Here is a 22726-nt window from a genome sequence, read left to right on the forward strand (position 1 = left end):
TAAAATAAAATATTATCTATATTACTCCCCGCCAAGATGGAAGGACATTTCATCTTGGGAAGAAAGAAAACTAAAATGATGCTTAACGGAATATAAGTCGGAGAAATCGACAGCAAATCAACTGAAATGACCATCAATTTGAAGAGCTGGTACAAAGACGGCACTGGAATGGACATCAGCAAAGGAAAAAAAAGACATTAGCCAAGGAAGGGCTGGGAAAAAAAATGTTGCAACTGAAATACAAGCCGACGGAGCCAGTGTAACTGGAATAATCCGCAGACCAGGCAACGAAGATAAATTCTCCTCTTGAATGGGAGGCCAAAATAAAGTCAAACAATGGCAAAAATAAATCAAATACACGGCAAATCAGACTTTAATAACACCACACACATATATGGAAATAAAATAAAATAGACGAAATACAAGCTATAAAAGAAAATCAAAATAAAAACAATAAATCAACGAACAAGAAGAAAACATAGCCGGAAGAAATAAGATTCGGCCGGAGAAGAAAAGATGATGCGGCCGGAGGAAAAAGAGGCAGCCAGAGGAAAAAGAGGCGGCCAGAACAATGACTTGATTTGGTTGTTGGAGAGAGAGAGAGAGAGCAGATTTGAGCTTCGTCGAAAAACAAGAACAAATTTGGTGAGAACACATGTCGGTGAAGGCGAGTCAGATCGTGGACAGTAGAGGGAATCCGACGGTGGATCCCTCACCGTGTGTAACTCGGCCGTGGCGGCTCCTTCAATTGCAGCAACGGTCGACGGGGACGAAAACAACATGTACAAAGATGGCTTTCTCAGATTTTTCAGCACAGTGAAGATGGAGGTTCAGTGAACATATCCAGGAAGACAGAGACGAAGCACGAACAGATCTATGGAGGTTCGACTGAAATGGCCCGCAACCAGGAGAGAGGCGGCTTGCGAACACTGGGTGGATGATGGTAGACAGAGGAATATTGGACAGTGGCTGGGTCATCGATGGTGACAGAGCACAACACTTGCAGCGACGAAGGCAGGAACGAGAAGAAGAAACTAAGAGAAGTGGAGAGAAAAAAAGAAAGGAAAAAGTTGAGAAAGTCAATTCCTTATGATGGGTGATATCTCTCTACTACCATATTAAAATTATAAAAAAGAGTAAGGAAAGGCGGAGAAGGAATCCTCTCGTTAGGCTCTGATACTATGTAAAATAACAATAGAAGAGATAAACATTGAAATAAATCTGTATATTGAATTGATTCAGGAGAGTACAATATATAAAGAAATACTAATGGACTTAGCCAATACCTAACCTAAATCCTAATGAAATAAGGAAAAAAATCTTTATAAATAATAAAGATATTCTTTTCAACAAATTTCAATTTCAATTTTGCTTTATTTTATGTTCACACTATTTTTTTTTCTTTTTAAGGAATTATGTTTGTTATTGCCTTATCAAACTTTATTTAAGTTTGATTGAAAGTTTCTTACTGGTTTAGAATAATCCACTTTTTGTTTGGCATAGGTTATTACACTTGGAATTCAAAGCTATTGGAGAATGTGTTGAAGGTTTCAAGCTTAGTTCGGCTTTGGTTGATTTCTTGCATTGCTGAGCAAGAATTTGGTGCCTTCGTATATTTTTAATACCTGAGGTGGTTGCTTTGTTATCTCTGTTTACATTATTGGCTAGTAATAACTAATAAGAGTTGTATGTTCCGGTCCTGTTTTCTTAAATAATGTTCTGTTATTTGTGAGTTCTTGTACAAGCTATATAATCTTTGAACATTGAATTATGTATCTTCCCTTTTAAAAAGTGCAAGAACATAAGGAGTTTAACCTTGTGCCCATGGATAAAAGAAACTAACTAATAATTAATTTCTAAACCAAATAAGTTGATTGTGTTGTTTTTTATTATGCTGCAACGATTTCTAATTTTTCTATTGTGCTATGTTATAAAAATTATAATAGTTTTAAATGTAAGACCTGTTTTTGTTCGATTGTCGATTTGTTAACCAGCTAACACTGGTTAATTCTCAAACTTAGGAAACTTGTTGCATCCCCTTGGAATGCTATATAAGATGGGATTAGATAATATTCCTACCTTTTTTTTTCATACATATTCTATTTATTCCTCTCCAATTTGTTAGATCATAATATCAAGAGAGTGATAAATAGCGAATATATCTTGAGATTATTGTCAAACGGTGTTGAAATGTAGTAGGTAAAATATGTATAAAAAATAATAGGTATAATATCTTATCTCATAAAAGATTATGCTTAATTTAATTATAGTTTGACATTTTGATTTTGAATAATCATGAAGTTTACTACTCAATTTATTCTTGAATTTATTTAGGATAAATCAAGATTAAAAATAGAACTAAATTTTATAATTAAAATAAAATATTAAATCTTAATAATATTTTTTTTATTACCAAAAAAAATACTTGTAAAAAAAATATCTTAATAATATTTTAAGATATGTCAAAATATAAATAAGTTAAACACAATTTTACATAATGCTTGTAAAATATTTAATAATTTCTCGAAAAGCTAAATTTCTCCGCCCAAACCTAAACGCAATATATGCAACCCAAAAGGAAAGTCACTACCAATGCCCAATTCCCTCCCATTGTGTCACCGTTATTGTTGGCGGTTTTTTCTTTTGTTAATATTTCGCGGAAAGAAAAGTTTTAAATGTGCAATTAATTTTATTTATTTATTAATTGATTACTCAATTAATTTAATTTGAGTCAAACAGTATTAAAGGGTAACGAAGCTCTTTTTAATTTTAAGTTTTTTTAATACAACTAGTGCATTGCATGAAGAACAAAAGTTGATTTGTTTTTCTCGCAAAAGTTAACCCAAATCGCAAAAGTATTTTGCTGTATTTTATTTAAATCAACACTATGAGGTACCTAATTTTAGCTTTTTGTACATGTAGTTTATGACAATGGTCAATCAAATTCAGATAATCACGCAATACATTAAAAAGAAAAATTTAAAAGTTGTGCTTGACATCAAGGTAATAATGAAGATGGGCCAACCTGCACTTAAAAGTGATAAAACTCATTTCACGATGCACTTTTGATCCTTGCTCCTGCTGAAAATAAATGATAAACAATCTATAAATAAAAATGTCAAATAAATAAGCATGTATATACCATGCATAAATGTGCAGTCATGTCGTATAACTACAAACTGCAATCAACAGTGCGCTATTTGTAAATCTACACAGTATACATAAATGCATAGCAATTGCATATTGATTTTAGCATGTACAAATATGTTATCTCACCATATATCTCAAAATGACTGTGCAGGGAAAAAAAGAAATTTTGTTTAGATGCTTGTTTCTGAAATATTTACAGCAGTAAATCCAATGATCTTAGCCACACAAAGACTGATTTGTTAGACAGTAAATATTTATATAAAAAATATATGATGGCATGTCGAGAGGGCGGCCCGTTGGACCGAGCACATTTTGTCACCTCTAACTGTCAGCATTTAATATCAACATGTAATAGGTTTTTAAATTTATCCACAAAAAAGGTTCTTATAGTTGTGTCTAGATTACTATCTATCTATGTTTTCTATTTTTTTTGGAGATATTGTAATCTATCTATGTTTTCTATAGTTACCTCTAAATCGATTCTCTAAGATGTTTATTTGTGACATATATATTAGATGAAGAGTTGACAAATATTTGATTTAGTACATTCAATATTCTAACAAACACTTCGTAGTTGAAGTTGAATATGGTAATATCAAAAGATCATTCATAAGTATAATTACAAGTATAGATAATTATTCACAAAATTAACATATATATAAGCACATATTTAATTCATTGTATATAATCTCAATAATATTCAACTCTACCAATAATAATTTGGTGAAAAATATGAAAAGTCAACTACTCACTGGGTTGGAAACAACTAATCATAAATAGCATTAAAATAATGATATACTGCAAAATATTGAATGGTCATTCCTTTTAATTGAGTAATTAAACTCTACTCCATGTATAAAGTTCTATACCTATGGGCTTAGTGATTACTTGACTGTCCCCCAAACTCTGCAACGACATCTTATTTGATGCTTTGATATAAAATGCAAATGTCGTTGTATTAGCTTGTCCTATAGTCATTCAAAAATTACGTAGTTTGACTCGGCTTCTTTTAGTATTTCTCAGCGATGGACTTTCATTTATCAAAATCTAATTAATCAATTTGTTTAGATGTTTGTTTCTGAAATATTTACAACAGTAAATCCAATGATTTTAGCCACACAAAGATGAGTTTGTTAGACGGTAAATATAAGGAAAAAAATTGTGTTATCGGGCGAACCTGCCCATTTGGAAGGCGGGGTGGGCTGGCCCTCAGGGTCAAGTCTATTTTGCCACCTCTAACTGTCAACATTTTATATCAAAATATAACAGGTTTTTATATTTATCCACAAAAATATGTTCTTATAGTTGCATCTGTATTACTATTTATCTATGTTTTTCGTAGTTAGACAATAAATGTAAAAATAGATATTAAAAAAAAATGTGTGTGGGCTGGGTGGTCCGGCCCTCCGAGCCGAGCCTATTTTGCCACCTCTACCTGTCAGCATTTTATATGAGCATGTAATAGAATTTTATATCTATCCACAAAAATATGTTCTTATAGTTGCATCAAGATTACTATCTATCTATGTTTTCTATAGGGGGCGTTTGGTTGAGGAGAAATTTTATGAATAATAGGGAAATGTTATACATAGGGAAATGGTTGGAAAGTGAGATAGATAGAAAAATGTAAAAAAAAAAAGTTGTTTGGTTGGGAAAAATTTTACCGGAAAAATTAAGTAACTTTTATGAAATCTATGTTTGGTTGTAGGTAAAATATAGATGGGAAAACAAGTTGGTTTTACGAAAATAACCCTGTATTTAAATTTTTTTGACGGTGGCAAACAGGGTTGGCAAACCAAGAAAACTTTTTATTTTTTTTGGTTCTTTGTTTTATCTTGGCACTCAACAGACAAAAGAATGCACAATCTTCGGATGCAAAATAGTGCTCTCAAGAATACAGTGCCATTTTAGTTTTGTTTTGTGTTTTCAATATCTTTCCTGGTCACTGTACATTTTTCATATAGCATATGGTTCCCCCGCCATCAGCTTATATTACAGAACAATCAAAACACATTATGCTCTATTACATCCTGGGTCATTGATCTTTTCACTTCACACAAAGCATCAGGAATAAATACAGCTTCACACCCTCCTTCCATGCTCATTTATCACTATTTTTGGACCCAACAGTACGAATTGGAGGGTACGCTCATCATTAGCACTCTTTCCCAAGGTCACCATTTAGCTAGCTAACATGCAATACCATATATCAAGAGGGATTATTTGGCCTGCTTTCTCATTCAGATAGACATCCAAATTGTTTCGGTGGCAATCTGATTTAGGTAGCAATATATTCAGAATGTTTAAACCAAACAAAGGCACCTAATTATCCAACTTCTCACTTACCCATCTATCTCAACATTTTCCCCCAACCAAACACACCCTAGTTAGACAGCAAATACAAGCATAGAAAAAACGTGTTAGCAGGCGAACCCGCCCGTTTGGAGGGCGGGATGGGTCGGCCCTCTGGGCCGAAGCCCATTTTGTCACCTCTAAATGTCATCATTTTATATAAGAATATAATAAGTTTTTATATCTATCCACAATAAAAAATATGCTTATAGTTGCATTTAAATTACTATCTATCTATATTTTTTATAGTTAGACAATAAATATAAGAAAAAAATGTGTTGGCCGGCGGAATGGGCTGGGCCGAGCCCATTTTGCCACACGTTGTCAGCATTTTGTATAAGCATGTAGTAACATTAAATATTACTCCTTTTTTCAAACGATTAGAAGTTGAAAGTTTAGAAATTATTTTTTAAACTTTTTAGAAAATATTAAAGATACTTTTTTTAGGTTTTAGGTTTTATGAAAAAAATATTTAATTATTATAAGCTCATAAACATATTCTTTAATTAAAAAGCACCATTATAAAGTCAACTACTCAATAAGTTGGAAACAAGTAATCATAAATAGCGTTAAAATATTATTTCGGTAAAACTTATTTTTTTAAAGCTTCTAACAAAATAATGTTTCGTTTGTTTAATTTTTAGCAGCAACAAAATTAATTAATTCTAATAGGTACAATAATTAAGCTCAATGGATGTAATATTAATAAATATTATTCATATTATCTAACAGTGTTTTCAAATTAAAATTATTATTTTGTCAACTATACATATATTTTTATAATTTTAAATATTTTTTCGTTTAAACTATAATTTTATATTAAAAGTAAATTTATTATATATATCTTTTTTCCAGTTTCATAATTCATCCTAATGGATATTATAATTAAGCCCAACAGACATAATAATAAATATTATTAATATGCTTAATAATTTTTCATGCAGAAAGTAGTGAGAAACATTAAATACTGAATTCTTTTTTCACCTATCAAGTTCAAAATTCAAATTTAAAAAGTTTAAATTTTAAATATTAAATCTTTTCTCACCCAATATAGTTCAAATTTAAAAATATTTAGTATTAAAATATTAAATATTAAAAAAGATTCTTATAGTTGCATCTAGATTACTATCTATCTGTGTTTTCTATAGTTAGATTGGAATTATAAGGGGGGAAAATTGTTGACGGGCTAACCCGCTAGTGTGGCGGGCGGGGTGGGCCGACTTTCCGGGCCGAACCCCTTTTATCACCTCTAACTGGCAGCATTTTATGTAAGCATATATAGATTTTTATATCTATCTATAAAAAAAAATTCTTATAGTTGCTTTTAAATTAGGGAAAACAATATCTTATGTTACTGCCAAACAGTAACTATCTCCTGCCCTCACAAAAATGATCGTAGGTCCCATTTTTTAACTTTCTCTCACCTCTCTTTTTCTCTCTCCTTCTCATGTTTGTTTGTGCAGGAAAGAGTTACTGTTTTCCGGTAACATAAGAAATTGCTTTCCCTTTAAATTATTATCTATTTATGTTTTCTATAATTAGACAGTAAACATAGAAAAGAAAAAAAAAACGTGTTGGCGAGTAGGATGGGCCGGCTCTTTGGACCGAGCCCAATTTGTCACTATTGTCAGCATTTTGTATAAGTATGTAGTAGCATTAAATATTACTCCTTTCTTCAAATGATTGGAAATTAAAAAATTAGAAGTTATTTTTTAAACTTTTTAAAAATATTAAAGCTACTTTTTTTAGGTTTTATTTTTTATAAAAAATTATTTGATTATTATAAGCTTCTAAACATATTTTTTAATTAAAAAACACTTTTATAAAGCCAACTACTCAATAGGTTGGAAACATAAATAGCATTAAAATATTATTTCGGTAAAACTTATTTTTTAAAACTTCTAACTAAATAATGTTTGGTTTATTTAATTTTTTGCAGTAGCAAAATTAATTAATCGTAATAGGTATAATAAAAAAGCTTAATAGACATAATATAATAAATATTATTAATATCAGCAAACCGTGTTTTCAAATTAAAATTATTTTTTATCAATTATACATATTTTTATATAATTTTAATATTTTTCGTTTAATCTAATATTAAAATTAAATATAATATATATATTTGTTTTCCAGTTTTTGATTAATTCTAATAGGTACTATAATTAAGCCTAACAGACATAATAATAAATATTATTAATATGCTTAACAATATTCCAAGCATAATGTAGTGAGAAACATTAAATGTTGAACTCTTTTTTCACCTATCAAATTTAAATTATTTTTTATCAACTATACATAAATTTTTATAATTTTAAATATTTTTTTGTTTAATCTATAATTTAATGTTAAATTTAATTTTGTTATATATTTCTTTTTTTTAGTTTTATAATTAATCCTAGTAGGTATAATAATTAAGCCTTAAAGACATAATAATAAATAATATTAATGAGCTTAATAATTTTCGATGCAGAATGTTGTGTTATTATTAATATACTTAATAATTACTCATACAGAGAGTAGTGTGATATTATACAATTGTCTGCCACCAATGAATGGTGAACACTTTTTATATGATGCAATCAAGAAACATGCTTTATGGCATGTGATGTTACTTTTGTTTGTGAGTTCAAACTCCAAGACGATCAGTGTTAGGTTTGAAGGGTTCAAACCCTCTAACGTTTATCCACACCACCCACGTCAAGATGCAAGAATGCTTTCTTGAAAGCCACCAATTGACCACCACAGAGAGGCTTGCTATGCGCTCAATAGGTGAAGAAGGAGGCTAGGTATATGTGTTTAGAAGAGTGAAGTCTCCAACATGAAAACTTCACAAGAGTGGGAATGGTATATAGAAGAATTGGCTAGGTTCTTTTGAAAAACCTTAAGGAGGAACTCATCAACTAGGCGCACAAGAGAGGGAGAGAATTAGTGTATCAAATCAGAATTTTTATTTTACTTATAATGAAAGTGGCGCACAAGTGAGTGAGACAAATGTGGAGTTGTTGCAATTCAAAAATCCCAACAACCTCCCCTTTGAATCCTCATAAGACTAGGTCTTTATCTAGTCAAAATTCTGAACCAATAGTTATCATATGACCACCAATTCATGCGCCCCTATTCAGCCCAAAAAGGATCCAGATACATTTGAGTTGTTGCATTCAAATTTGAACCAACTAGCTCACTGATTCTCTCAATAACCAAATCTGATTGGAGCTTGTTGGTTTGACAAGATGACAATCATCTCCCACCAAAATGGCGCCCCAAATCAGCCCTCGGAGATCTCCATAGATATTCTCTTGATACAAGGGATTTGTTCCAACAAAATCTCATCTTATCCTTTTGTTATGAAACAACTTTTCATAGCCAATTCAAATTCGAATTCAAACATTTAAATTCAAACGTTCAAACATTTTAATTCTAAATTCAAATTCAAATTTCAAATTCAAATTCAAATTTCAAATTTCAAAATTCAAATTCAAATTTCAAATTTCAAATTTCAAATTTCAAATTTCAAATTTCAAATTCAAAATTCGAATTTCAAAATTCAAATTCAAAATTTAAATTTCAAAATTCAAATTTCAAATTCAAAATTCAAAATTTAAATATTTGATAATTAATTTAACTAATTAAATTAATTAGTAATGTCTTGGACCATCCAAGCTCATTAACAATACCATGCGCCCTCTCCATCTTAGGTAGGCTTCCAAACTTCATCTTGGGCTAACAACCATTATTAGGCCCAATACCTTTAATGCTATATCATCATGATATTAAGGTGTTAGTGTGTGACCCATTAGGTCCAACATAGCCACTGACATAAATGGGCTCGGGCCCAACAAGCCCACAACCCATTTAATGACAACACAGAGCACTAGCAATGCTTTGTTGCCCCAGAGCTAGTTAGATTAATGACTTGATCATCCTATTACACATATTTGGTTGCCGTATGTATTTCTTTTCGTCTCGGTTACCTTCCCATAAAACCTAGGGTAATGAAGCGTATCAACCCTTGCAGTTTAGGGTAAGCTTTATTCGAAATAGGGAATCTTCAATTTACTGACTCTAAAGGCAGATCATCTTATGATCTCTTTTACTATGCAGAGATTCCCGAGTCCTTGTAAATGTCATCCTGATTTCTCCGATTTACAGATAACCTAATCTCTCACATAGATTTGACGAACTCCTTCAGCTTATCACCCTAGCCCTGTGCTCTTTCAGGACAACCCCAACAGTATACCTATGAGTCTCTATGTTTCAGGCAGCCGAGGTATACAGTCAAAGCATGCCTTCTAGAACACAGTCTAGGTAATAACTTTTGGTCTAAGGAAAGACATACCCAAATATAAAGAGACTACTCTAATGATACTCTCTGTGAGATTTCCTCATAGAGTCTCTTTTGTGGGTCTGTTCAGTGCGAGCTATAACCTTATAGATCCACCCACGACTTTAGCTAAGACATCTCCATATCTGTAGCTCATGAGGTCTTTACCTTGCATCCGAATACAAGTAGATAAGTCGTGCTAGTCTTATCTGAGATCACTGATCCTCATTCTCAGTGTCTCTAGACTAGGAGAACATAAAATTAGGAATAAAAGGGTCACATGTTACTGGTCTGTTTTTCCCTTCACAAAATTCTCTACAACTTAGTGGATTCAGTGATTCAGATTGGGCCTGTTGCCCTGATACGAGGAGATCCATCACCGGTTTATGTATCTTCTTGGGTTCCTCCTTAATTGCTTGGCGCTCCAAGAAACAACCTACTGTCTCTCGATCGTCCAGTGAGGCAGAATATCGCGCCCTTGCAAGCATGACTTGTGAAATCCAATAGATCACTTATCTTCTACAAGACCTGCGTGTTCCTTGTTCTACTGATGCTCATGTTTATTGTGACAACGTCTCTGCCATTTACCTTGCTAAAAATCCGACGTTGCATGAACGGTCTAAACATATCGAAATAGACATTCATGTTACTCGTAAAAAACTCCAAGCTGGTTTATTATGGTACTTTCCTGTTGCCTCTTCTGATCAACTTGCTGATGTGTTCACTAAATCATTGCATCCGTCTTCCTATTTTTCCATTATGACCAAGCTTGGGCTTCGTGATATTCACCGCCCAGCTTATGGGGGGTGTTGAAGGATATGAAGAATACAAAGGCTAATGAAGTCACTCACACTGATGCAGTTGCTGATAGCTGACGTGGAGTTAGTTTTAGAAGTCAGTTATAGCAGTTCCACTATTTTTGGATTTTAGTTATTTCTAGTTGTATCAGTTAGTTACTTTCAGTTGTATCAGTTAGTCTCTTTTGTACCTTCTTTTCATATATAAGGTGTAATAGTGGTAGATGATAAGTAATAATATTCATTGTTCAATATATGAAATATCATAACTCTTGGTTTCTTAAGAGACAATATATAATTAAATTGAAACGAAAACCACTCATTAAAATTATGTATTAGTTAGTTTTTCAACCAATTCATTGATAATTAAATTACTTCGATTTAAATTCGAGGAACTCATTTTTTCCATTTTTTTAAAATATTAAAATTATCTTCTTCTTTTTTTCTAGTAGACATTAAAATTATTTTCTAGTATTAAAAAAAAAAACTTATATCGAGGTGGGTCTTACCAAACGGAGCAAGGATTCCATGAAGTGGGTTCGTTCTTAATCATTCTGATTCTGTCCACTTGACCAAAACAGAGTAAGAAGCAGAGAGAAGAAAACAGATGGTTACTGATTTGTCTTTCTATAAAATGATTAAAACCTCTACCGAATTTAGTGCAAATTGATAAGGGAATTTTTTTTATTATTTTAAATAATATAACTTTATATGATTTTAAGTTAAACGATTGTATTTTGGTGAGTTTTCATGTTCTGTCCTCTACAGTATTCTTTTTTCTCCATTTTTATAATTTTTTTTTTAAAGAAAGAATATAAAAAATTATTGAATATATATCAAAATATGGTCATTTCATTAAAAATAATATAAAATAATATTATTTATGAAAAAAATAATTATCATTTTAAATGATATAACTTTATTTAAAATGAAAAACATTTTTCTCAATACATAAAATAAAAAAGGTGACACTTTTGGGCTTTTTCACTCTTTTGTCCCTTATTAATTAATTAATAACCATTTTATCCCTGATTTGAAACTATCTACCAATCTGCCCTTCTTTAATCGACTACTTTGCATTTTTAATCGACTAAATGACCAAAACAGACAAAAATGGCTGTTGGGAGATTTAGTCGACTAAATCTTCCTATTTAGTCGACTAAATCTTCCAACAGACAACAAAAGAAAACAAGTCAGTATGATTTTTTAATCGATTAAGTAGGGAGATTTTGTCGATTAAATCTCCCAACAACCATTTAGTCGATTAAAAATGCAAGGTAGTCGATTAAAGAGGGGCAGATTGGTAGATAATTTTGAATCAGAGACAAAATAATTATTAATTAATTAATAAGGAGTAAAATGATCAAAGAGCCGACACTTTTGTGTAAACAAATAACGACTTGAGAAAAGAGAACGTTAAATATATGCCTAAATTTTAGTCCTCTCGACGGGTGACATGTGATGTATTAATCGGCTAGTACAAAAAATTTTTATATATTAATTATATTAACAGTTATTATCGTTAATATCATTATTATTATTATTGCGCATTAAAAAAAGTGTGTCCTTTCCATTGAATAAACTCTCTTGTTTGATAGTATCATGTGGTTTCACTCTCTCAGAAATAAAGAAAAAAATCTTCTAATTTGAAATTTCCTATGATATTGTGAGAAAGATTTTTAATATTGATAAATAAATGGAGAAGTTTATAGTTACAACATATTTTCGTTTACAACTTCTTACAACTATATCTTAACCGTTGATTTCCGTCAATCAGCGATTGTTATTTATTGTGAATTAATAATTAATTAATAAATTTTATTTGCGCAAATCTTAACCGTTAATTGACGAAAATCATGGTTAAGATATGGTTGTAAGAAATTGTAAACAAAAATAGGTTATAACTATAACTTTTCCTTAGATAAATTACTGATTTTTTTTTCCATTTCGTATTCTAATATTTTCTCTTTCATCTTTTATCACCATTAATCTATCCATAATGATTAAAAACTTTTTATATCACCTGATGAGATGAAATTACATATAAAAAAATTCACTCAAAAAATAATATATGGATAGAATATGATACTGCAAACTGTTCATTTGCATACCAAATTTAAAGTGGATGTGAATAGGGAATTGAAGATGTTCTTTTTCTTTTTCTTTTTCTGCTAAATATAAATTGGGAAAAATGTTTATGCAGTTAATGCATTTAAGTTATCTGCATTTATTTTCAAAACAACGTCGTTTTGGTATTGAAATCTTAAAAAATTATAAATATAAAGATTATTATAACCCTGAAATAAATTAAAATTACAAAAATACCATGATTTCTGCCTAAAATGACGTCGTATTAAGCTTATTGCAGATAACTTATCTGCACTGCAGAAAAAGCGAACCCATGAGCAATGCTTGATAAACAACTTATGGAGATTATCGGGATTGGTTCCACTAATTTCATCTTCGCAAAGAGTATCACACCATCTCGAGGGAGAAAATAAGGCCGATTAACGTATTCACCGTCCACGAGATAAAATTTTCCTGCACCAAGAAAATTAAAGTAATAATACACAATCAGGAAAACATTAAAAAAAAAAAGCTTGATAGAATTATTCAAAATTTAATAAGATTTAAAGAGTTGTTATTACTTACTAGATAAGTCCAAGTGATAAGAAATACTCATTTAAATGAATATCAATATTGTCGACTCATTCTATCAACAATTCTAACCTTTTTTAAAAATAAAAAACTAAATCTACTTTACTTTATCCAAAAAAATGTACGCAGTCTTTTATTTTTCAAATGAAAGTATATATTCATCAAATTTTAATAGATATATAATAAATGCCACTTTATCTAACCTAATAATTGCTCGACACTATTACGTGCGTTTCCAGCTTTAGGTAATTAGATATATCAACCTAAATAGTTTCACACTTTGAGTAATTTGGTCAATATCTTAATCAATAGTTAATGAAAATAGGTCAAATTTGGTTCATCATAAAGGTAAGGTTTGTTTTGGATTTCGGGTTATGAGGCCTTACCATGTCCTAATAGACTTTTCAAACTCTTGAAAATTAGGTTCAAATGAAATTTTGGTCACTACGGGTGCTAAATGAACTAGGGGCCTTTCAGGATCTTTTGGCTCGACTCGTGAAGGTCTGAGCTTATATATCTAAAATTAGTTGTTAGCACCAGACTTGAACTTGTACAAACTCGGCCTTAGAGCCTCTAAGGTTGGCCTAATATTTTTTTATATATATACTACTTGTAATAGTCCTCTTTTTCTCCTCAATCCATTTCATCTCATTTTATTGGTTAAATAGACTTTTTAAATGATTTTGTTATATATTATGATGTTTGGATATATATTGAATTTATGAATATTTATGGAATTACTAGTGTTGTTTATTGTATATTCTGTTTGAATAAATTTTTGTTGTTTTATTTTTTTTTAATAGACTAAACCAGATTTTTATTTTTTGTAAATAAGCAAGGCCACAGGCCGATAATTATATTTATAACAGGTAACAGGCTTGGTCAGGCTGACACATTTAAACACATGCTTAGCCTTTTAAGACCAAAACTCGGCTCGGCTCGGCCCATTAACACCTCTATCGGTCACTATAACTTTTGCTTATTTGAATGTTTTTATATAGATCCTTATAGTTTCTTATTATTGATATAGTGACTAATATCTTGATGCTAAGCAAAAATTTTAGGGAGCACTCATTCAAGAAAAATAAAAACAATATTTAAATGAGAATAATTATAGGATAAAAGTAAAATAGATAATATATATATGGCAAATGTACTTATGTTGTCACTTCAGAAGAAATTTTTTATAGTAATATATAGAAATTTTTGCAGCAATAAAATTTTTAAATGTCAGGATCTGTATGCAGATCTTAGTATAAATGTGTTTGTTACAAAATTTCTAATCTGCAGCAACAAGAGAGACAAATCCTATAATTATATATATAATCAACTTATACCAACATAAGTCTTACATGTGTTATTAGTTATTGATCTCATTTGCATCTATCGACTCTAATTTATTAGTCATATGAGTTATTAGTTACAAGTGAAATCAATAATTAAAATTGAATATAAGATTCATTATTCAATGGTGGAACGAAATGGGGGCTAGAAGGCAATCGGCCCACTTTACTTTTTAAAACTAGCTACTAGTATTGCCCATGTAGTGCTTGAGCAGCCATGTTTGAAACCGCTTATCATTTTGTTACGGAATTGTTTGTTATGTTTTTCCCTAATTTTATTAAAAGGTAATATTTTTGAATTATTTTAATGTAAGAATTTTTATAAATGTGATTATTTTAGGCTTACTTGTTGAAGACATGATTCTTGATTTCTTGAAGACTTTTTGTTTCCTCTGATACTCCTGCCATGGAAAGACTAGGATCTTCCTATGCAATTCACACCACTCCTTGATCACAACTGTCGATGGGGCAAGTTGTAGAGTAACGATTTTCTAACACGTTGTGAATGCAGAGGGGACCTAGCCAAACTTATTAATCCTAGTCCCCTTCCCATCATGGGCCTATAGATTAGGCCTACACTGTTACTCACACTAATCAGTTTACAAATATCCAAGCCCAAGTCAAAAGGATCACTAATTAACTAGACTTTATACTGCACCCTTATATGGATCATGACTTAGCCCGTTTTTATTAAAATAAGAAAAACTACTATTGATTGAAGCCCACAATTATTATAAAAATTTCTAACATTTAAAAGATATAAAAGAGAAATATTTCTCTCATGTTGCATGAGATAATAAATACAGAAAAAGTGAATCGAATCAACTAAAGAGAAGAAAGAGAAAGAAAATTAATGGATCCCACCTAGGGGTATAAATGGGCTGGGCTAGGCTAGGATTTGGCTTAAATAGGTAAGACTTGTGTGAAATGCATTAGGTATGGCCTGACCTATTAGTTTGTATAGGCCCCAAATTACAAGTCTGACCTGACCTATATTTAAAAAATAAAAGCTTTGGCCTTGGCCTGTTAGCTTGTTTAAGTCTATTGAACATTCAACAATTAAAAGAATAACTAAAAAAATATTATTGTATTATTCAAAATTATTAAAATAATATTTTTTATTGATTATATTTTAAATAAATAATATGATATAGGCCAGCATGTAGGCTTATAAGCCAGACATGTACAAAAAGCCTATGGCCTATTTTCTAAATAGATATTTTTAAAAGACTAGGTCTGTTCTATTTTACTATTTATAATAGGCCAAGTCTGCCCTAATATAGGCTAGGCCATAGGTCCCTGTAGGCCGACCTAGCCCATTTACACCCCTAATCTCACCTACTTTTATATATATACATGAAATAAAATTATCTCATGCAACATGAAAAACATAACTTTCATAAAAATATTGAATATACTGGAAAGATAAAAAAGAAGTAAACTTATAGAAAATAGACCTAAACATAATAAAATTAGTTTTGTTTTCCAGTCAATCTAAAATATATTTGATGTCTATGTAGATATCAGTATAAAATAATTAAATAAGATAAGATAAGAATAATTCCACAACAAAAAAGATAAAATAAAATAAGAATAATTAAATTAGAATTTGAAAATTGGATAAAACTAGACTTAAACACGATTAAATTGGTTTTGTTTTCTACCCAATCTCAAATAGACTAGATCCCTATCTAAATATATAAAAATTAAATAAGATGAGAATAATATAATTAGAATTAAAATTTGGATACAAAGTAAATGTAAACATGATAAAATTTATTTTATTTTCTAATCAATCCTAATTATATTCGATATTTATCTAAATATCAATATCAATATATAATAAATAAAATTGATTTTATTTTGTAATCAATCTAATTGATTTGATTATCATTATTTATATGTTATATTGTATTGTGATTTATGTAGTCTGATTTATATATTTTGAGTAATTTTATTCAATTATATAATTTTTTTAATTATGAATTTTGAAATACATGGAATTTTAGCCCCGGCACAAAAATATTTGGCACGGGAAGCATATCAAGTGATACGTTAATGTAAGAACAAGAGATTGTGCATTCGATCTTAAATTTGACAACTGTAATTTATTAAAAAATAATAATTAATTAATTGATGTAACATAATAAATTATAATTAGCAAATGCATGTAGATTAATGACCAAAATTAATAGTAATTTTTTTTTTATTATAAAGTAACTTTTTTTATTTTATTTTTTTGAAAATATAAGCCCTAATCAAACTGCAATGTTTTCATAGGTGATGAATTTGAAACAGTAATCAACGTGCCATTTTTTGCTAAATTTTTATCTAAATGCCTTGTGTCATAATTCGCTACCACTGGTAGCGAATTTCGTAGTCAATAATTTCGTGACACGTGTCCATATTGCAGATCAAATTCGCTACTACTGATAACGAATTATGACACGTCAACCTTTTCTTGTAAAAGTGTGCCACGTGTCATAAAATCATTGGTGAACATAATTCGCTATCAGTCGTAGAGAATTATGCCCACGTGGAAGTCTAGTAAAAAGTAGAGGTGTGCAAAAAAACTGATTCACTTGTCCTGCCCTTGATCTGACCTTGACCTGACCCATAAATACCTATTTTTTTGAATTGGTTTAAATATTGATCCACTTTTATGTGGGTCAGTTTTAGACCTGACTTATTTTAATAATGACACATTGACCCAAAACTTGACCCATACCTATTATGTGAAAAAATAGAAAAAAAAAATCACAATTACATTAATAGAAAAGTTTTAACGTAAAACAATTACGTCAAAAATTTTCATCAAAATTTTTTGCAAAAGATTTTGACGAAAAATATTTTCATCAAAATTTGAGACTAAAAACATTTTTGTAAAAAAATTTGACGAAAATTTTTTTTGGTCAAATTTTTTTACGGAATCTAAATTTCGTCAAAATATTTCACAAAAAAACATATTCGTCCAAAATTTCGACGAAACACATTTCCATAGAAATTTTTTGACGGAAAAAAATTTCATCAAAATTCTTTACAGAATCCAAATTTCGGCAAAAGTTTTCGACGGAAACATTTTCGTTAAACTTTTTGACAAAAATAAAATTTTCGTCGAAATTTTTAGCGAAACACATTTCCATCGAAAATTTTCGACTAAATATTTTAGTCAAGTTTTTTGATAAAAAATATTTCCATCAAAATTTTCAACGAAACACATTTCTGTCAAAAAATTTCGTAAAATTTTTTGACAAAAAATATTTCGATAAAAAATTTGACAAAAAAAAATTCTGTCAAAAATTCTTTAGAGAATCTAAATTTCGTCAAAAGTTTCGAATGAAATATTTCCCTCAAAATAATTTCCGTCGAAATTTTCGTCAGAACACATTCCCATCGAAATTTTGAACAAAAAACATTCCGTCAAAATTTTTGACTGAATCCTTTTTTTATTTAAAACATTTGATGGAGAAAATTATTTTCGTCAAAACTTTTGACGGAAACTAAATTTCGTTAGAAAATTTATTTTTGTAAAAATTGTCCTTAGAGAAAAAAATTTCGTCGCTTTTCGACAAAAAGTATTCCAATGAAAAAATATTTTTGTGACAAAATTTTGGTCGTTTGCATCGTAGAAATTTCGACGAAATTTTGTGACGAAACCAAGTCAAAAACGGGTCAGGTCAAATTTGACCTACTTCAGAAACCAAATCAGACTCACTTCAAAAACCAAGTCAGGTCAGATCCGACTCGGTTCTGAACTAGTTCAAAAAATCCAAACCAAGTTAGACCTGACTTGGATCAAATTAAAACGGGTCAGGTCAAAATACCTGACTTACAAAAACCAAGTTGGGTCGAGTCGGCACAAAAACCTGACCAAAATTTGCCAAAAAATGACATTTAGATCACTGTTGCTGATTGATTTAGCCATAGAAAAATATTCGTTGCTATATTTTGTTTTTTTATTACTAATAATATTTCTTTGATTTATCAGCGGAATTTGTGGTAGAAATGTGGAGATGGATATGTTTTCGTCGTTACTTTCTATCTCAGAACACAATTATCAAAACTGTTTGTTTTTATCTGTGACTTATAGACAAACTTTGTGCCCAATAATTTAGCAATTGATAATTTTGACTCTAATTCTATCGCTAAATAAGAAAATGAAATTTTTATTGCTAAATAAGTTATTATTAGAAATATATTTATTTTCGTCGCCAATTTCTATCAATTTATTTTTGGTCAATGATGAACATTTGTGTACCAAAATTATGACTCATTTCACTAATTTTTATAAGATTCTTGACATATTTTAACTTGTAAAAATAGTGCATCAAATAAAAATAATTCAATAAACTAAGAGAATATATTAAGTTTACTGAGAACATAAACAAAAGAAAGTATAGAACTTAGTTATCTGCAGGCTCATGTTGGGTCTAGTTAAGAGTTACCAAATATGCATGTGCAACCCACCATTTTATACAAATTATGTGAGTTATTGTTTTAGGCATTGACCTAAATTAAGGACTCTGCCTATGTTGTTTGCTCAAAAGAAAACAAATGAAAAAAAAGGATGAAAGAAAGAAAGAAAAAACAATTTTAAAAACAAGATTCCTTGTCGAGTTAAACAACAAATTAACATAATATGCATGTATGCATACTATATTAACTATTTTACTTTTCTTATCTATTACCAAACATTAATTATCTCATGTAAAATGATGCCACCTTAGACTGACTATTTTTAATTTTCTTATTCAAAAATTTTAAAATCTTAATTGACTAAAATATTTAAGGAGGAGGCTATACTTACTATCTTTTTTTCTTACTATCAAATTTTAACCTTTGATTTTTGTCAATTTAACGGTTATAATATATTGGGTCACACTTATTAATTAATTATTAAATTTCAATAAATTATAACCGTTCGATTGACGAAAATCAATGGTTAATATTTAGTAGTAAGAGGTGGTAAGAAAAAAAGAAGTAAGTATAACATTTCCCAATATTTAATACATAAATTAGCAATTACATAATTATAAACTGATTTAAAATAAATATATTAACATTTTTAAATTTTCTATACACGCAGAGATTATATTTGACTTTTACTTAATTTTCTAAGGATGTATTTGAGAGATAAAAGGGAAAGAAAAGGACACGGGAGAAGAAAATAAAGAGTAATCTTTCACAAATAGAAGAAAATCGGAGTTAGTCAAATTAAATTGACTAATTATGATATAAATTTATTATTTAATCCTTAAAACTAATGTGATATGCCTTTTCATATTTTTTAAATTTTTAGAAAGGTAACCATAAGCTTTTCCTTTTCCTCCTAAAATTTCCATACAAACAAACCACAAGATCGTTTAGTAAGTATTATTAATTTTCAAAAAAAGAAGAAGATCAGTAACGGTTATTTAATTATCTTAAGATAAATACACAAAATTAACCCAATCCACATTACGCTATTGTTTTTAAAATCTTTTAAACCCTCTGTTTTATCTATTATCACTTAAAGGAAAAATGTTTGTAATTTTAAATAACATAAAGTTATATCATTTTAAAAAAGAGATAGACACAAAATAAATTTTTTTATTTAAAATTTAAATTAAAAAAATCACTTACTTTTTCTACTACAATTTTTTACTCTTTATGATTATCTCTCTCATAAAATATGTCAATCACGAACATAAAACCCTTATCACTTATCTTTTTTACACTCTGGCTCTTAAATGCATACACACACTTGACTCAACCAATGTTTTCTGTAAGGTCAATTCCTTTCTTGGTTCCTTTTTGACTCTCTCTCTCTCTCTCTCTCTCTCTCTCTGGGTGTTTCACACACACACACTACTCTTTTCTTCTATAAAACCAAGGGTTCTTTTAAAGTTTCCCTCAATCTCTGCCTTTTATTCTGTGTCATTATTCTTCCCTAATTAAGCTTCTATCCATTTGTCTTCGGTTAGAGAAACTCCAAACGGCTTCCCTTATGGCTGACGCCAAAGATTCCTCCATGGTGGATTCAAACGCCCCAAACTCATCAATCTCACATCACAACACTTTCTTCATGACTCACAGCAACATCCTCAGAATCCTAGCCATTGCTCTTTCAGCAGCTTCAATCGCCGTCACAACCACCAACAAAGAAACCGTTGTCCTCTTCACCATGCTCTTCGATGCCCGCTTTTATTACTCATCATCCCTCAAGTAAGACTCCATCTTTCTGAATTTTTTTTTTTTTTTTTTTTTTAAAATTTTTTTTAAATTTTTCCATCGAAAAAAAAGATGATCCTCGAGCAATCCTGCATACAAGGATCATCCTAATCTCATACTGGGGTAATCGAGATTTAATGGGCAGTGATTTGGTTTAGTTTGATTTTTAAATTTTTATGTATCCAAAAGTTTTTTAATTTTTTTTTTCTGAATTATTGGAAAATGATTAATATGGTTCATCTTGTGGCTCAAATTTATTACTATAATAATTGGGGAAATGATTTATGCTTAAAGCAGAAACCGTTTGTTTGCAACATAGATAAAAAATGGAGAGAGAGAATTCGACCCCACTCCATTTTTTCTCTTATTTGCAGCGGACACAAAGTTTCTTACTTTAAAGAAGAAATCATTTTTCCATATTAGAAAATTATTTCTGCATTGCTGCAAAAGTGTTTATCCGCCATATACTATATACTACATGAGAGATAAACATTTTTGTGACCCGCTATTTTTTTTTTGTGAGAGTAACAGATGCAGAAAAATTAATCCCATAATTATAGGTTGAATATACTTATTATTTTCATATATATATAATTTATTTATTTATTTATTTTCAATTTCCTCCTCTGTTTTCCTGATGCTACAGATTTTTTGTTGCTGCAAATGCGGTGGTCTGTGCCTTGTCTGTGGTGACACTGATAATGAACTTTCTGCTGGGAAAACAAGCATCACAGCGAAAAGAATACTATTTATTCCTATTTATTCATGATATAGTAAGCTTAATCCTTTTCTTCGTCCATCAATGCCCAGAGAATCTGTCTTGGAATAAAATATATATTTTTTAAACTAAATAAAGATTAACAGTAAATTAATTTATTTTGTTATTGTTTTATATTGCAGTTGATGACGGTGTTGTTGATGGCTGGATGTGCAGCAGCAACAGCCATAGGATACGTGGGACAATTTGGAGAGGATCATATGGGATGGCTGCCAATGTGTGACCATGTGCGCAAGTTCTGCACAACAAACTTGATTTCTGTTGTGCTTTCTTATTTGGCCTTCTTTGCATATTTGGGACTCAATATTTTAACTGCACACAGGTGCATTTCATTTGCGCCTAAGAATTAATCATATAGATAGATACCATGAGTCATGTCATGTCTGACCAAACAGGCTCTACTAGATTATAAAGAATATTATATAATCTAGTTGAGGTTTTATTTCATGTTATGTATCTATCTGTTGCTGAAATTTCAGTTTCGTCTATGGTTTTATTATCATTACTACAACAGCGCGCGGTATAGGAAAACATATTTACAACTCATAATGGTGATTTATGACTTGCTTTTAATAAAATGTCGTCTTGCAAACACATTTTCATATGGCTTCTCACTTTATTTATTACCATAGTTATTGGTCTTCAATGTGCAAGTTTTATGGATAATATGTTTTGACTTTTTTTCTGCGGAGTTTCGGATAGTATGCTTGTGTTTTAGATGTTTAGTTTTGCTAACGTCTTATAAGTTATTTAATTATTAAATATAAATTGGGTTTGGTGTTTCTTCTCTTATGCAAGATTAAAAGATAAATTTATATGTATTCAAAGCGCTTCTATTTTTTTTTTTAAACACTAGTGGGGCCCGCAGAATTTGTCTCTGTAACAGGAAAAGTCACTTCTCCTATTATACGAAAAATGCATTTCCCTTCAAAAAATTAAAAATAAATAAAGTTATCTTCTTCTTTTTTGGTTTATTTGAATTAAAGGAGATAATTGTTTTTTTGGTAAAAATAATTTTATTTTCTATGAATTGAAGGACAAACTTTATCTCTTTATCTTTGGTGATTTAATATATATTTATAAATATATATATATATATAAATTATATTACGGA

At 29.9% G+C, this 22726-nt stretch overlaps 1 protein-coding gene across 1 annotated transcript; it reads left to right on the plus strand.

Moving 5' to 3' along the window:
• Window positions 1-20405: 20405 nt before the first annotated feature.
• LOC133297307 (CASP-like protein 1F2) lies at window positions 20406-22201 on the plus strand. The gene is made up of 3 exons (XM_061496419.1): window positions 20406-20828; window positions 21481-21607; window positions 21735-22201. Exons 1-3 carry the CDS (start codon window positions 20611-20613, stop codon window positions 21960-21962), a joined length of 573 nt encoding a protein of 190 aa, XP_061352403.1. The 5' UTR covers window positions 20406-20610; the 3' UTR covers window positions 21963-22201.
• Window positions 22202-22726: the final 525 nt, after the last annotated feature.

This window comes from Gastrolobium bilobum, unplaced genomic scaffold (genome assembly GCF_033153095.1).
Source record: "Gastrolobium bilobum isolate Gb01-03AN ecotype WA unplaced genomic scaffold, APGP_CSIRO_Gbil_v1 utg8393, whole genome shotgun sequence".
Taxonomy (NCBI): Eukaryota; Viridiplantae; Streptophyta; class Magnoliopsida; order Fabales; family Fabaceae; genus Gastrolobium; species Gastrolobium bilobum.

Excerpts from the sequence above, each read along its gene's own strand:
- LOC133297307 (XM_061496419.1), top strand. The coding sequence starts at position 20,611 with ATGGCTGACGCCAAAGATTCCTCCATGGTGGATTCAAACGCCCCAAAC. Across the intron at positions 20,829-21,480 it reads TATTACTCATCATCCCTCAA|ATTTTTTGTTGCTGCAAATG; the intron begins GTAAGACTCCAT and ends CTGATGCTACAG. Across the intron at positions 21,608-21,734 it reads TCCTATTTATTCATGATATA|TTGATGACGGTGTTGTTGAT; the intron begins GTAAGCTTAATC and ends TTTATATTGCAG.